The sequence below is a fragment of the Pteropus vampyrus genome, unplaced genomic scaffold (assembly GCF_000151845.1).
Source record: "Pteropus vampyrus isolate Shadow unplaced genomic scaffold, Pvam_2.0 Scaffold28, whole genome shotgun sequence".
Classification (NCBI taxonomy): Eukaryota; Metazoa; Chordata; class Mammalia; order Chiroptera; family Pteropodidae; genus Pteropus; species Pteropus vampyrus.
In genome coordinates, this window is record NW_011888809.1 from 4,585,508 (window position 1) to 4,598,297 (window position 12,790).

General features: G+C 44.2%; 1 protein-coding gene across 1 annotated transcript in view; it reads right to left on the bottom strand.

Moving 5' to 3' along the window:
- Positions 1-9,267: 9,267 nt before the first annotated feature.
- TDRD15 (tudor domain containing 15) overlaps positions 9,268-12,790 on the bottom strand; it is an 85,768-nt gene continuing 82,245 nt past the window's right edge. The window contains exon 2 of the mRNA XM_011356624.1: positions 9,268-9,314. Coding sequence (XP_011354926.1) covers positions 9,268-9,314 — 47 coding nt within the window. The remainder of the gene's footprint in view (positions 9,315-12,790) is intronic.

Below are 12,790 nucleotides of genomic sequence, written 5' to 3' on the forward strand. Positions count from 1 at the left end.
CCTGGACCTAAAAAACAGCTGCCAAAAAAAGCCCATGTACTCACTGGACTCTAAAAAGGAAGTAGGACCACATTTGTGTCATTCCTTGTGGACTAAAAACTATGTTTAAGAATAAAGATACCTCAGGCAGTTTTCCTGATCACTAAAAGGAACAGCATTTAGAATTCTGTGAGAGCCAACAGGGACAGTTTATGATAGAAGCTGCTTGGTGCAATTCCATGTCAGAAGGTGTCACTATATTACAGCCCCAGGAGGAAAATGGATACTCTTAAATACCAAGAGAATTTAGACTCAAGGAGGGACTATCCATTAACGGCTTCGTTTTACAGAGAGTAAAACTGAGGCTCAAGGAGGCCGGAAAACTAGGGATAGAACCAAAGTGTTCTCACACAAAGCGGACCACGACCACTCCCCTGCAATGAGCCACCCATGCTGAATACGTGTCCCAAATGCTGTTTTAAAGAGGAAGTGTAGGCAGCAATCCATCTCCTCCAAAAAGTTCCAGAAAGCGTGCACTTCTAACCGAGGAGACTTCTGTGATCTGGAAAACAATTTTGTAGGGCAGCTCCTTCCCCAAGGACACAGGATCAGCAGGGAGAGGGGGCAGAAACCCAGCCCTGCAGAAGGCAGGCAGCCGCCCCAGCACTGCGAGTCAACACAGCCAGCAGCAGCAGCTCTGTCTGCCTAAGATCTGGCCTCCCATCCCTGGAGACCGAAAGAGCTAAAAACTACGTATGGCCAGAGGCAGGGAAATCACCCAGCAAGCCTTGGGCATGCTACTGGATTTGGGCAGCTTCTCTGCTGAATTTTAATGAAGTAATTAAGAGCTTGATAATAGAGGGGGTGCGCTGCAGAGCCACACTCATGGACCTAACCTCTTTGATACTTTCCTGCATCAGGAAGCAACGCTATCACTAGATGGCTTCGTTATTATTCCACCCAGCTCCCTGGCTCTTAAAATGATCTATGCCAAAGTTTGTTAGTCTTTTAAATTACCTGCTGAGCTCCCTGGAAAAAAAAAAAAAAAAAAGAATGAATGAATGCATTCTGGGAAAAAAAACATTGTTAACAGACGGTGCTAGAAGAAGCAGACCCATTGGACCTGCTCATATTTCCTTTTCAAAAACGAGTCTGAGTTATCAAGAAGAAACAGTTCGGGGCCACTCACTCTGTGCAGACTGATCGGGGAATATGGACTGTAGCACAGCAGCCCAGAGGAGCAGGGAGCTTGTCTTGGGTGCCTGCTCTAAGAGCTAGCCACTGGGCAGATACCTTGACGACCGGACAATCTAGCTGTTCACTCCTTGGCTCAGAATGGAGATGAAGCCTACTTCTTGGGTTCCACATGGCCCAGAAAGCTGTTTCCAGAGTAACCCAATCTTCTCCTCCAGAGTTATACCTTCGTCACCCAGGTCAGAGGAGAGAACTGGCTCTCCTTTCGGCTGTGTTCTCCCCTCTCCCCTTTGCCTTCCTATTCCTCAAGGCCAGTTTGAAACCTCACCTCCTTTAGGGTACTTTCCTGTACGATCCTAAAAGCTTAGAGTTGGGAGCTCAGAGTTCAATTCAGCCCTACCCACTCTCCCTTTCTTGTATTACCACTTTAAAGAATCCCTGACAAAGAAGATCCAGCTTCTGTTTGAATGCTTCCAAGGACAGGGAGCTTAAAACTAGTGCAATGTCAGGCATATCTTGCTACAAAAATACGCTTCTGCGAGAAGAATTCTGTTTCCGGACTACTTCAATGAATTTAAGATAGGCGTCTGGTGTGGCTATAAGGGAGCAGCAAGCAAAAGTCTTATGGTGACTGTACAGTTCTGTCTTGACGGTGGCAGCGTTTTCATGAAGCTGTATGTAGAGAAACACACACACACACACACTCACAGACACAAATAGGTACATGTAAATCTGGTGAAACCTGAACCGGCTCAGTAGGTTGTACCCATGTCATCTTCCTGGTATTGATCGTGAACTATTACGGTTCCAGGTGTCAGTTTTGGGGGAGACTGGGTGAAGAGTATGTGAGACCTTTCTATATATTTCTTTGCAACTTCCAGCAAATCTGTGGTTATTTTGAAATAAGAAGTGAAAAAAATATGTCTGGCACCTCTTGAAAGATTACTGTCTGCCATGCACAATTTAAACACTTTTTTTTTTTTTACTTAAAACACATGTATTCATTTCAGATATCAATTCACTTAAATCTGACAGTGACCACAGAGAGGGCAGGTGGAGAAGCTGGGATCAGAACCCGGCTGTCTGGTACCAGAGCACTCCTGCTTGCCCACTACTTTGCCTCATGACACTACATCTGGCAGGAAGTCGAAGTAAATTTCATCAGCCTTAATGCACTATATTAATCTCTATAATCACTGTTAAGAATTAATATTTACAGGGAGTTCTGCCCCTCAGAGTGCTTTCACATGCTATATCTCATTTGATCCTCACGACAACCCTGTGAGACAAGCTTTGATTTCCTACAATTCCCAGATGAGAACACTGAGCTTCCAGCCCTCAGACCCCAAATCTGAGGCTCCTACCACCTTACATCCCCACTCTTCTGCTGCTTTCCTGCACTCACAGAAAGAAACACAGTTGTTTTTAAATGCTGACCCTGTATTAATTCCAATCAGCCTTAATCTGGAAACAATGACCTAAAAGTCCAACCCCTCCAAGGAGCTGGCCGAAGAAAGAGCATAGGGTGACATCTGTCTAGGCGTCAGGACTGGCTGCTTAATGGAGTGGAGGAAGCGATCTCCAGGGTCCACCTCCTGGAGAAATCTCGAGGCATCTTCTTACCTTCCAAAAGCAGGTGTCAGCACAAATAGGCACTCTTAAAAACATGTGTGCCCTGAGGGCCCTCCCCCATAATTTTAAATAGAAAAAGCTGGTATAATTCATTGTCTGCCTTTCTTTCTCATCCCAAACACAGAGCAAAAGGAGCCACAGAAGCAGATGAGCAGATCTCACCCTAATACAGGAGGATTTAAGAAACCTACATAGAGGGATTACAGTGAAGGGATAGGAGGAGAACTTTCCACCCGAAAACACTGACAGCCTAATGCAGTTTTTGATATTCTATCATCGGTGAGTCATTTCTTTGCTTAGAGAAGCCTTTTGCAACTCCTTGAATTCTCTTTAAAAATACAAATATCTCTGAGAAGGATTATTTCTCACGTCTTTATGAAATCAGGTTAGTGGCGATCAGCTGACAGCCAGCCTTTGCTGGGATGAAACATCCTAGTAGTGTCTGATATATATATATATAAAATTTTGGTAGGGGCAGTAGGGAGCACAGAAAAGAGAGGGACAGTTTTTTACATAGTCAAGAGTTTTTTCCAGAAGGGAAAATGGTATAGACTGAATGTTTGTGTCTCCCGAAATTCAAAAGTTGAAACTCTAATCTCCAGTGCGATAGTCCCTGTAGGTTGGGCTTTTGGGAGGTAATTAGTTCATGAGGGCGGAGCCCCCATGATCGGATGAGTGTCCTCATGAGAAGAGATGGTAGAGAGTTTGCTTCCCCACCCCCCTCTCTCTCAGCATTTGGCCACGTGAGGACACGAATAAGATGGCCAGCTGCAAACCAGTAAGAGAATTCTCACCAGAACCCAATAATGCTGGCAACCTGATCTTGGACTTTTCTGCCTCCAGAACTGTGAGAAATAACTCCTATTGGCTACCCTGTTTATGATATTCTGCTATAGCAGCCCGGACTGACTGAGATAGAAAATGATAAGTTTCTAAGGGTATTCTCTAGCAACCATCAGAAAACAAAAGCTACCAACACTGTTCACAGACTCAGGGCATTTCTGAAACTTCTCTTGGAGTTGGCCTTGCCCTGGGTGGGTGAGGCCTGCCCTTCTCATGGCCTCTTCTCTGATTTGCATCTTGGGATGCTCATACAGAAAGCCCTGTTTTCAGAAATAAGACCTCCTTAGCCTGGCTATGTTTTAATTCATTCCAGTAAGATCTAACATACATTTATTAGCTCTCTACTCTGAGCAGGGCCCCAGGTTGGGTATTAAAAGCAGAAAGGGGACAAACCTTGCCCAACCTGTGTTTGCTATAATCTCCTCCAAGGAAAATGATAGTTGATCATTCTAGTTCAGAAAAGTCTGAGCGCCTCCGCAACGGGCTTACATCAGCCAGTTTTCAGCCACCCAATGCACCTGCTGATGCTTTCTTTACTAGAGGATCCATGTGTCAGTGCATTAGTCAGCTACTGCTTCGAAACCATGATGCATAAAAAACAATCCCCAAATCTCGTCAGCTTATAACAAAAACATTCATTTTTCTCTTTCATGGATCTGTGGGTAGGCTGGGATTCAGCTGATCTCAACTGGATTCCATTAGGCTTGGATCTGGACTAAGTATAGAGTCAGGTATGTTCCATATGTATCATCATTCTCCATGGACCAGAAGCTATCCAGAGCATGTAATTCCATGGCAGATAGCAGAAATACGAGAGGCCAAGCCAAATAAACTAAGCACAATCAAATCCTCTGTTCACATCAAATATACTAATATACCATTGGTTAAAGTCATGCTCAACATCAATGGGGCATACACTCCTACTCTAAGGGAAGTACACCAAAGTCATATGACAAAGCTCATGAAGGTATCACTTTATTATAGGAAAGGAGAAAAGAGTTAAGATCAATAATCCATCAACCAGTCAGTAATAACTAATATACTGTTTGAGACAACTTCTCAAATCCTCAGATGCCCCTGACAGAGCAAGGCATTTGAGGCCCGGGACATGAGACAGAATCAATTGGCCCATCAGTTACACTTCCCCTCCATTGTGGCCTAGCACAACAATAGCCCATTGTAACCAGGAAGCAGCTGTAGACACAAAGGGAAACATCCTTCTTTGTGTCTCCCTGGCTTTGTTCCAGGCCCCAGCAGAATACAAACCAGACTCCCAGACAGCCTTGGCACTGGACTAAGGTGAAGCATCTCTATAGCAAGTCTGACAAGCAGAGAGAATAAAGAAATAGGATCGAATGTCATGGGGCCAGGCCTCCCTATCTGTCCCCTGCCTCTATCCTCAGAGGCTGTGGTGTCCTTGCTCTCAGGAGCAGTTGTGGTCACCCAGTCTTCATGATCAAAGACTTGCATTAATCGCTGTTTCCAAGGGGTAGCCTATGTGCCAGGCACCATGCAAAATATTCTGTTCTGATATACTCTTCTGAAGACCCTGTGAGATGGGCACTGATCACCCCACTTTACAGATGGGGTTCAAAGAGAAAAGATCATTTTCTCAAGTCTATATAGTACAGGCCTGACAGATGTCAGAAGTTAAAGATGAATGAGACGAAGGTGATGAGAGTGGACCCCAGATATTCTGTGATTTCCAGTTCCAGGATCTCGTTCCATTTGTTAACACCACAAAAACTGTAAGAGGGCTACAGTGTGAATTAGGGAAGAGCTTTGTGAGGAACTGAGCTTTCGATGTCCCTCAGAGAACAGACACAGGAGTCCCTAACATACAACTTCAAATCTTACCTCATCTCTAATGGCCTATCTTCAGATCAGCATCTCTGAGCTACAATAAAGCTCAGTGGCACAAAGTCACCCCCATAAATTTAATGGAGGAAGAGGAGGGGGAGGAGGAGGGAGAAGAAAGAGAGGGAGAGGAGGAGAGGGAGAAGGAGGAGGGGGGAAGAGGAAGGGAAAGGGGGATGAGGGGGAGGAGGAAGAAGAGGAGAAGAAGAGGAAGAAGAAGAAGTCATCGAGGGAGGAAATCCTGGACCAGAAGGAGAGAAATTCTCCCGTGGGTCGACAGTGAGCTGCCTGTCCTATGGCAGGCTAGGAGGAAGATGGCCTCTTACTCTCTGATGATTAGTAAGCGTATTGCTGGTCCACAAGACTAATGCAGTAGGAGCTGCCTCAGTCATACCGCCATCGAGGAAGAAATACACTGCCACTTTCCCCAGCTATGCCAGAGCTTCCTGGCCAGGTTGCCTCTGCCCCTCAGAGCTTGGGGAGTGAACTCCTCCTATAGGAGTAAGGAGCTTAGAAGAGAGAGGACCAGGCCAGATAGAGCCCTGACCTCTTCCAGGCCTGTTGGATACTCAAAAAGAGGCCCCAAAATCCATCACATTTGGAACCTGTGTTCCGAGAACAGACAACCTCCTAGGGTAGCTGGAGCAGTAACGCTCTCCTGTGTTAACCTTACTAACACCACATTTTTAGCCAGTGCTGGAGAATGGACTGGTCGCTGATGGGAAGTAAGATGGCGAGTCTTCTAGAGAACCCCGGAGCTCCTCAGTAGCCAGAACAACAAGGCGGGCCAGATTGCAGGCCAAGTCAAAGCTGTCTCCAGAGAACAGCTCCTCTTCCCAATGTAGTGCGTATCCTGTGTGCCACCTAGAGCACAGACACGTGTGGGAGGGTGGAAAGGAGCCACGGGCCCTGCGTCTCCCTGCCAAAGGGCTGCAGACACAGCTGTCCAGCACTCATGTACCTCAGAAAGATGTTGGGGCGCGGCCTAGACACTCGTCTAACTCCTCCTTCAGTGCATTTTCTGAGATAAAATGTGGCTGAGGCCAGAGAGGAGAGCTCCAGAAGTTTCCTTCTTCACAAAGTCAACATAATAGGTTATTTGACTTTGGGAAACAAAATAAAACAACAGAGGCAAAAACACTTGACCCAAACTTTCTAGAACGACAAACAATTCTTTCTGTCGGCACTCTGGCTGATATTTTTCTTAGTAAGTTTGAGAAAGAAAGGCATTTTGTCACTTTTTCATGCCTTCTGCTTTTTCAGCTCCAGGAAGCCTTGGCTGGTGAAGTGCCCCCACCGGGGGCTCACACGGTCCCCCACGCTCTCCACAGCACGGCTCATGTCATGCCATATTGTTACTGCCCCTTGCTTCATCTCCCTCGAGGAGAGAACACTTTCGGTTTTGTACATTCTGGCTGATGGAAGGTTCATTAGGTTTGCTGAATAATAAATTGATAAAATTCTATTGTCTCTGATCTTCCTGTGTGTCTCTCTCCCTACCCCACCACATGTCTCAGAGATCTGCTCTTCTTTGGTTTTGGGACCCAGAAGTTATGTAGCCCGGGCACAGAAGATGCTGAGCACTGTTTTAGTCCTCATAGGGAGAGGGTTCAGCAACTCAATCTCAGGGGCCACACTGGACAAGTTTCTGTACCCCAAACTCCAGCCCTTCCAATAGAGCGGGACTCAAAGCATGGGCTCAGTCAGCCTTGCCTCAGTGAGGTGCAGCCGGTGGTAGCATCGTGCTTTGGTGCACACCAGCTCTCCAGCTCACCTGAGAATACTGAATACCAAGGTCAGGATCACAGACACTCCCTCCTGCCCTGCCTGTCTCTTGCTCTGAATCAGAGTGACTCAAGTGCCCTACAAATATCCCGATCCTATCCTTCCCATCTCTTTGTAGATGGCTCCAGAGGAAAACTGTAAGTACCGACCCTGCAGGCAGGACAGGAAGGGAGAATGGTGAGTTTTCATGGCAGAGTCGATCCCTGCTCTACAGGAAGGAAGCTGCAGTGCCTGGGAAACCAGTGAGCTCAGCATGGACTCTGAGTCACAGCTGCTCCCACTCCACTGCACCCCCTCTCCTACATCATGCAGCACCCACACCCTGAGCCGCTGAGCCCACTGACGTCTCCCTGGAAAGCAATGAGGCCTAGAGGAGACTGGAGGGAAGGAGACAGCAAGAAGCCCCTCATAGGATTATCTCACTAACATTTTAAAGATCCTAATGTTAGGAACCCAGAAAAGAAGAGACTCTTGTGCAGACAAGCTTTCTCTTGTTGGAATCAATCCCTCAGCAGATGTTTTCTGTCTACTAAAAGAAGCAGATGGAGTCGTTTGAGCCATAGGCTCAGCCTTCACAAAGTGCCCTATTTGGATGGGGAAGCAAGGCACACACAAGAAGCAAAGGAGAGACTGTGGACAAATAGACCGTACAGGTAACACAGACCTTTACAGCAGCAGGAATGCACGCGAAGGAGAGACCACCTGCAACTGTAAGTTCCTAAAGATGACGAATCCTGAGCTGGCTCCCAAATGAAAGACATCAATTTAAGTAGAGAGAAGGCTCAGAGAATTTTAAGTGTGAAACACCACATAAGCATGGATTTTGTGGTAAGATATGCAAACTGTAAATTTTCAGCAATGGCAGAAAGGGCCATTCAATCCCATTGTATGAAACGATGCTGTCTTCTTAGGCTTGGTATTAGTTTAAAATAAAATAAAACCATTTCCCGCTTGATTACAGTTAGAATCAGAGAAGGATTTTCAGTCTGACCCTCACTAGTGTTTAAAATAGTGGAAAAGAACAGATAAGGCATTGAATAAAATAAACGTTTCTGATCTCAATCCAGTTACTGCTGAATGCAGCAACGGATTGGAAAGGTAGGTCGCCTCTGGCATTCTCAGCCATAAGAAATTTAACGATGGATGAAAATGGATAAAATCAAGATGCTCTGATAGAATGGGGAGGCTTCAATATCTCAGAAAATTAGGATCCTTGTAACCAATTTTACAATGGTTGGATTATAGCTAAATAGGATTTTAAGTCTATTGTAAATGAAAAGAAATCTAATTTAACTGGGCCACATCATTTTTACTGAAATGCGATAAATGCTAATATTTTTGCCTGGCACCAGTGACTTGGCTTGCAATAGCTGTTTGCAAGGTGCTCAAGTCTGACCAATCTCGAACCGTCCTTTTCCAGTCCTGGGGCTGAGCCTGAAATCCGTGGGTCTGTGATGGGCCAGGAAGTTAAGGTGAGCAAGCAAAGCTTTACCTATTTCCCTCCAGGGCCTTATCCTATGTGTCCGAGGTCATTCGGCCACTTTTTAGAGCCACCACTCTTTACCGACTGTAGCCCCACCAGAGCTGCAATATAGTATTCCAAGCACCTCATTTTAACTCTCCCCTTTTTTTATTTATTTTTTTTATTCCTCTCTAGATTCAAATGTCCAAAGGCAACGTTTTCACATACACAAAAGCCGAGAGGCAGACGAGGACAGGCCAACATGGCAGACAGTGAGCAGTGAGCATGGCTGGCTCACGAGATATCAGATGGCAGGCGATGGCATATGTGTGTGTTACTGAAATGTCCCCAAGCATGCCAATTCTGGAGTCATTCTTTCTTTTAATATTAAAATAAAATCACCAGAGACCCTCTTTTGTTTCTCTACCATACCACTTCCTTGGGAAAGCAAACATATGGTTGCTGCTAGTCCCCAAGGCAACTGCAAACCGTGACTGACACTAAACTGTAGCTCTTCATCGACTTTCCTGAATACTTGAGGATGTCAGAAGAAATTCGAAAGCTGAAAAATAAAACGAAAGATAAGTACTCCTCAAATCTACCAGCTCTACCCATTCCATACCTTGACTGGCCCTTTCTCCTCTTAGCCCTGGTCCTGTTGCTGAGGTCTGTCCCTTGTTCATTTCAGAGTTCCTTCTACTGGCTTGTCTTTGCTGATTTCCTGGGTCCCTATTCTCTGTGCCCAAAACCATCTCATAATGATAATTGTGTTCATAACTATAGCTAAGATTTACTGAGCACTTCTACGTGACACTGCTTTAGGCTCTCTTAACTGCATTAATTCACTTAATCCTGATAGCCTTATGAGATGGTAATATTATTCTCATATTTTACAGATTGAGAAGCTAAAGCACAAATAGATTAAGTAAATTATCCAGAGTTTAGAGAACTGGTGGAGGTCGGACTCCATAGAGGGTGGTCTGAACGACTCTCTTACACTGCGCTTTCAAAGAACAATCTTTATACCCAAGGGAGGCCCAGGCCCCTCTAAAACACAAAGCAATTTAGCACCCTGTGATGGTCTGGCCAGGCTATGGTGCCCATCGTTTGGTCAAACATTAGTCTTGAATTCTCTGTAAAGGTATTTTTTAGATTAAACTTTGAGTAAGAAAATCAGTAAATCAGTAAATATAAGTAAACAACTAAATAACAGGTAAAAATTAATTCATAAAATCAGTAAATCAGTAGACTCTGAGTAAGTAAATCATGAGATCGATTACCCTCCACAATGTGGGTGACCCTTCTTGAAGCAGTGAAGGCCTTAAGGGCAAAGACTGAGTTACCCCTAAGCAGAAGGAATTCTTCTCAAGGCTGCGATATGTATTGTATACTTGAAATCTGCTAAGAGAATAGACCTTAAGCATTCTCACCACAGGGGGAAAAAAAAAAATAAAGGTAACCATTAACTTGATTGTGATAATCATTTCTTGATATATATACACATCTATCAAATCATCAAGTTGTACGCTTTTAAAATATACAGTTTATGTCATTTATGCCTCAGTAAAGCTAGAGAAAATATACGTAAATGTCAAAAATCAATTGTATTTAAAAAGGGCAGAAGTCTGCAACATAGAAACCCTGCCCGAGGTTCCAGCCTGCTGCCCTGCGGATCAGGACTCAACACTTGCAACATCAACTCCTACTGAATTTCCAGCCCTCCAAAGCACCCTACGAACTGCAGACTTGCCAACCCTGCAACCAAATGAGCCAATTCCTAGAGGGGAAGGAGTCGATCTATAGCAGCTAAGTAGACTTAAGTCTTTCAAGTCTCTAAAATTTTGCTTGTATGAGATGCCAATCCCAGCATAATTTTCACATTTAATTGTACTGAAAAGAACCTTTCCCAGACAGGGTACACTGGAGGCAGGAATAAAAGGGGTGAGGGTGAAATAAAACCCCATCCTTCCACACTCTTCTCAGAGAAACCTTCACCAAAGGAAAGATGATGCATTCCCCTTCTATGCAACATCCATGTATGTGCATGTAAGGAAGGCAGCCTCTGCCACCTCCACAGGGGGTTTCCTGCGTCAAATGCAGCTCATAGTGTCCACTGTCAAGACCTGTTTCTTGCTTCTCTATTCTGAACACTGCTATGATCTGAATGTTTGTGTCCTCCAAAATTCATTTGTTGAAACCCTCACCCCCAAAGGTGACGGTATTAGTAGGTGGGACTTCTGTGAGGTGATTAGGTCACGAGAGTGAAGCCTTCATGAATGGGATTAGTGCCCTTGTAAGAGATCCTACAAAGCTCCCAAGCCCCTTGCCCCATGTGAGGACACGATGAGAAGTCTGTGACTCAAAAGAGGACTCTCACTAGACCATGCTAGAACCCTGATCTCAGACTTCCTCCAGAATCGTGAGAAATAAAGTTCCGTTGTTTATAAGTCACCTAGTCGGTGGTATTCTGCCATAGCAGCCCAAAGACAGACGCCAAGATCTCCCTGTGTTTGATGGCACTCACCACATCCTGCCCAATGCTATCCACACCACTCAGCTTTCATCCGAGGCATGGGAATTCACACCTGCTACATGCAGACTAAGGGCTTAGATGTGCCACTCACACATCTGGAGGAGGCTTCTGTCTCCATACTTGGATTTTGTTAGTTTCTCGCCTTTCTCCCGCTCACTATCCAATTCCCAGTCAACCAACCATCAAGGTCAAAGACAAATCTCTCCCTCACTCTCCCAATACACTCGCACTCACTGCTCCATCCCACTGGCCTTTGTATTGTTCCTCAAAGAGCCAAACAAGCTCTTTTCTGCCTGAAGATTTTTGCAGTTACTTGTCTCCTCCACCTGGAATGCCCTTTTCTCAGATTGAGTCATGTCCTGCTTCTGCTTTCTGTGAAAATTTCTGCCCGGTGTCACTTTCTCAGATAGGTCTTCCCTATCTAAAAGAACATCTCCCCCTATACCCTGCTTTCATTTTCTTTATAAAAAATCTGACTGGAAAAAAACTGAAATAAAATATGTGTATGTACATAAATATATGTATATGTGTATATTAATTGTCCACAGAACCCCACGAGGATAAAAATACATGAGACCAGCAGCTCAGTGTCTCTCTCTCATCTCTTGTTTCTTCAAAATCTATAAAACTGCTACAAAACTGTACAGTATTTAGTTAAATAAATCTCATTTATTCTTTCATTTATTCTTTATTTATTAATTAAGGGATTCAGCTTTTTCCCTCCTCTAAATCAATGAGCCAGTATTCCCTATTATTTGCTACAAATAATCCATCACTTACCTATTGGTTTTGTGGTGTTGCCTTTATCATATACCAAGTTCTCATATTTAAGATACTAGATTTTAAAAAGACAAGTTGAAGTTATCATTAGAAATATAAATAATAGGAATAAAAAATTTAAATCTAGTACCTTAAGAATTATATGGGCCTTTCTATGGAGCATAAAGTTTTTAAAAGCTCCTTATATGTGACTCTCACCTCCACTCCACATGCAGAACTACTGCTCTAACTATTTAGCGCCTCATGTGGACTCAGCACTGGAAGATAAACAAATGGTATAAGGCACAGACTTTGCCCTTGAATCACATAATGTCTCAGTAGGGAGACAAAACATGTCCTGGAAACCATCAGAATATTAAGTACTAAATTTCCTGGGAAATTATACACATGGAAGAACATTAAGATAAACACTGCAGGAGACGATCGCAAGCAAAGAATAGCTTGGTCATGTGTGAAGGATTCATAGTGACTATTAGACCAGATTTTTTAAAGGACAATAAATAAAATGAAATTCTGCCCTGTTCTCGTAGGAAGAAGGTTTCAGCAGGCAGTTTCTTCCACTTACTATCCAGTTTGTTTTCCAGTTAGATATCTGCAAGTGAAAAATAAACCGCACAGAACAAGCAAAAATCGTGTAAGGACTTCTAATTATAGCCATTTACTTGAAATTAAATGGCTATGACACAACTATGTAAGTTGAAGCATATGGTGGATCTGTTAGTCAA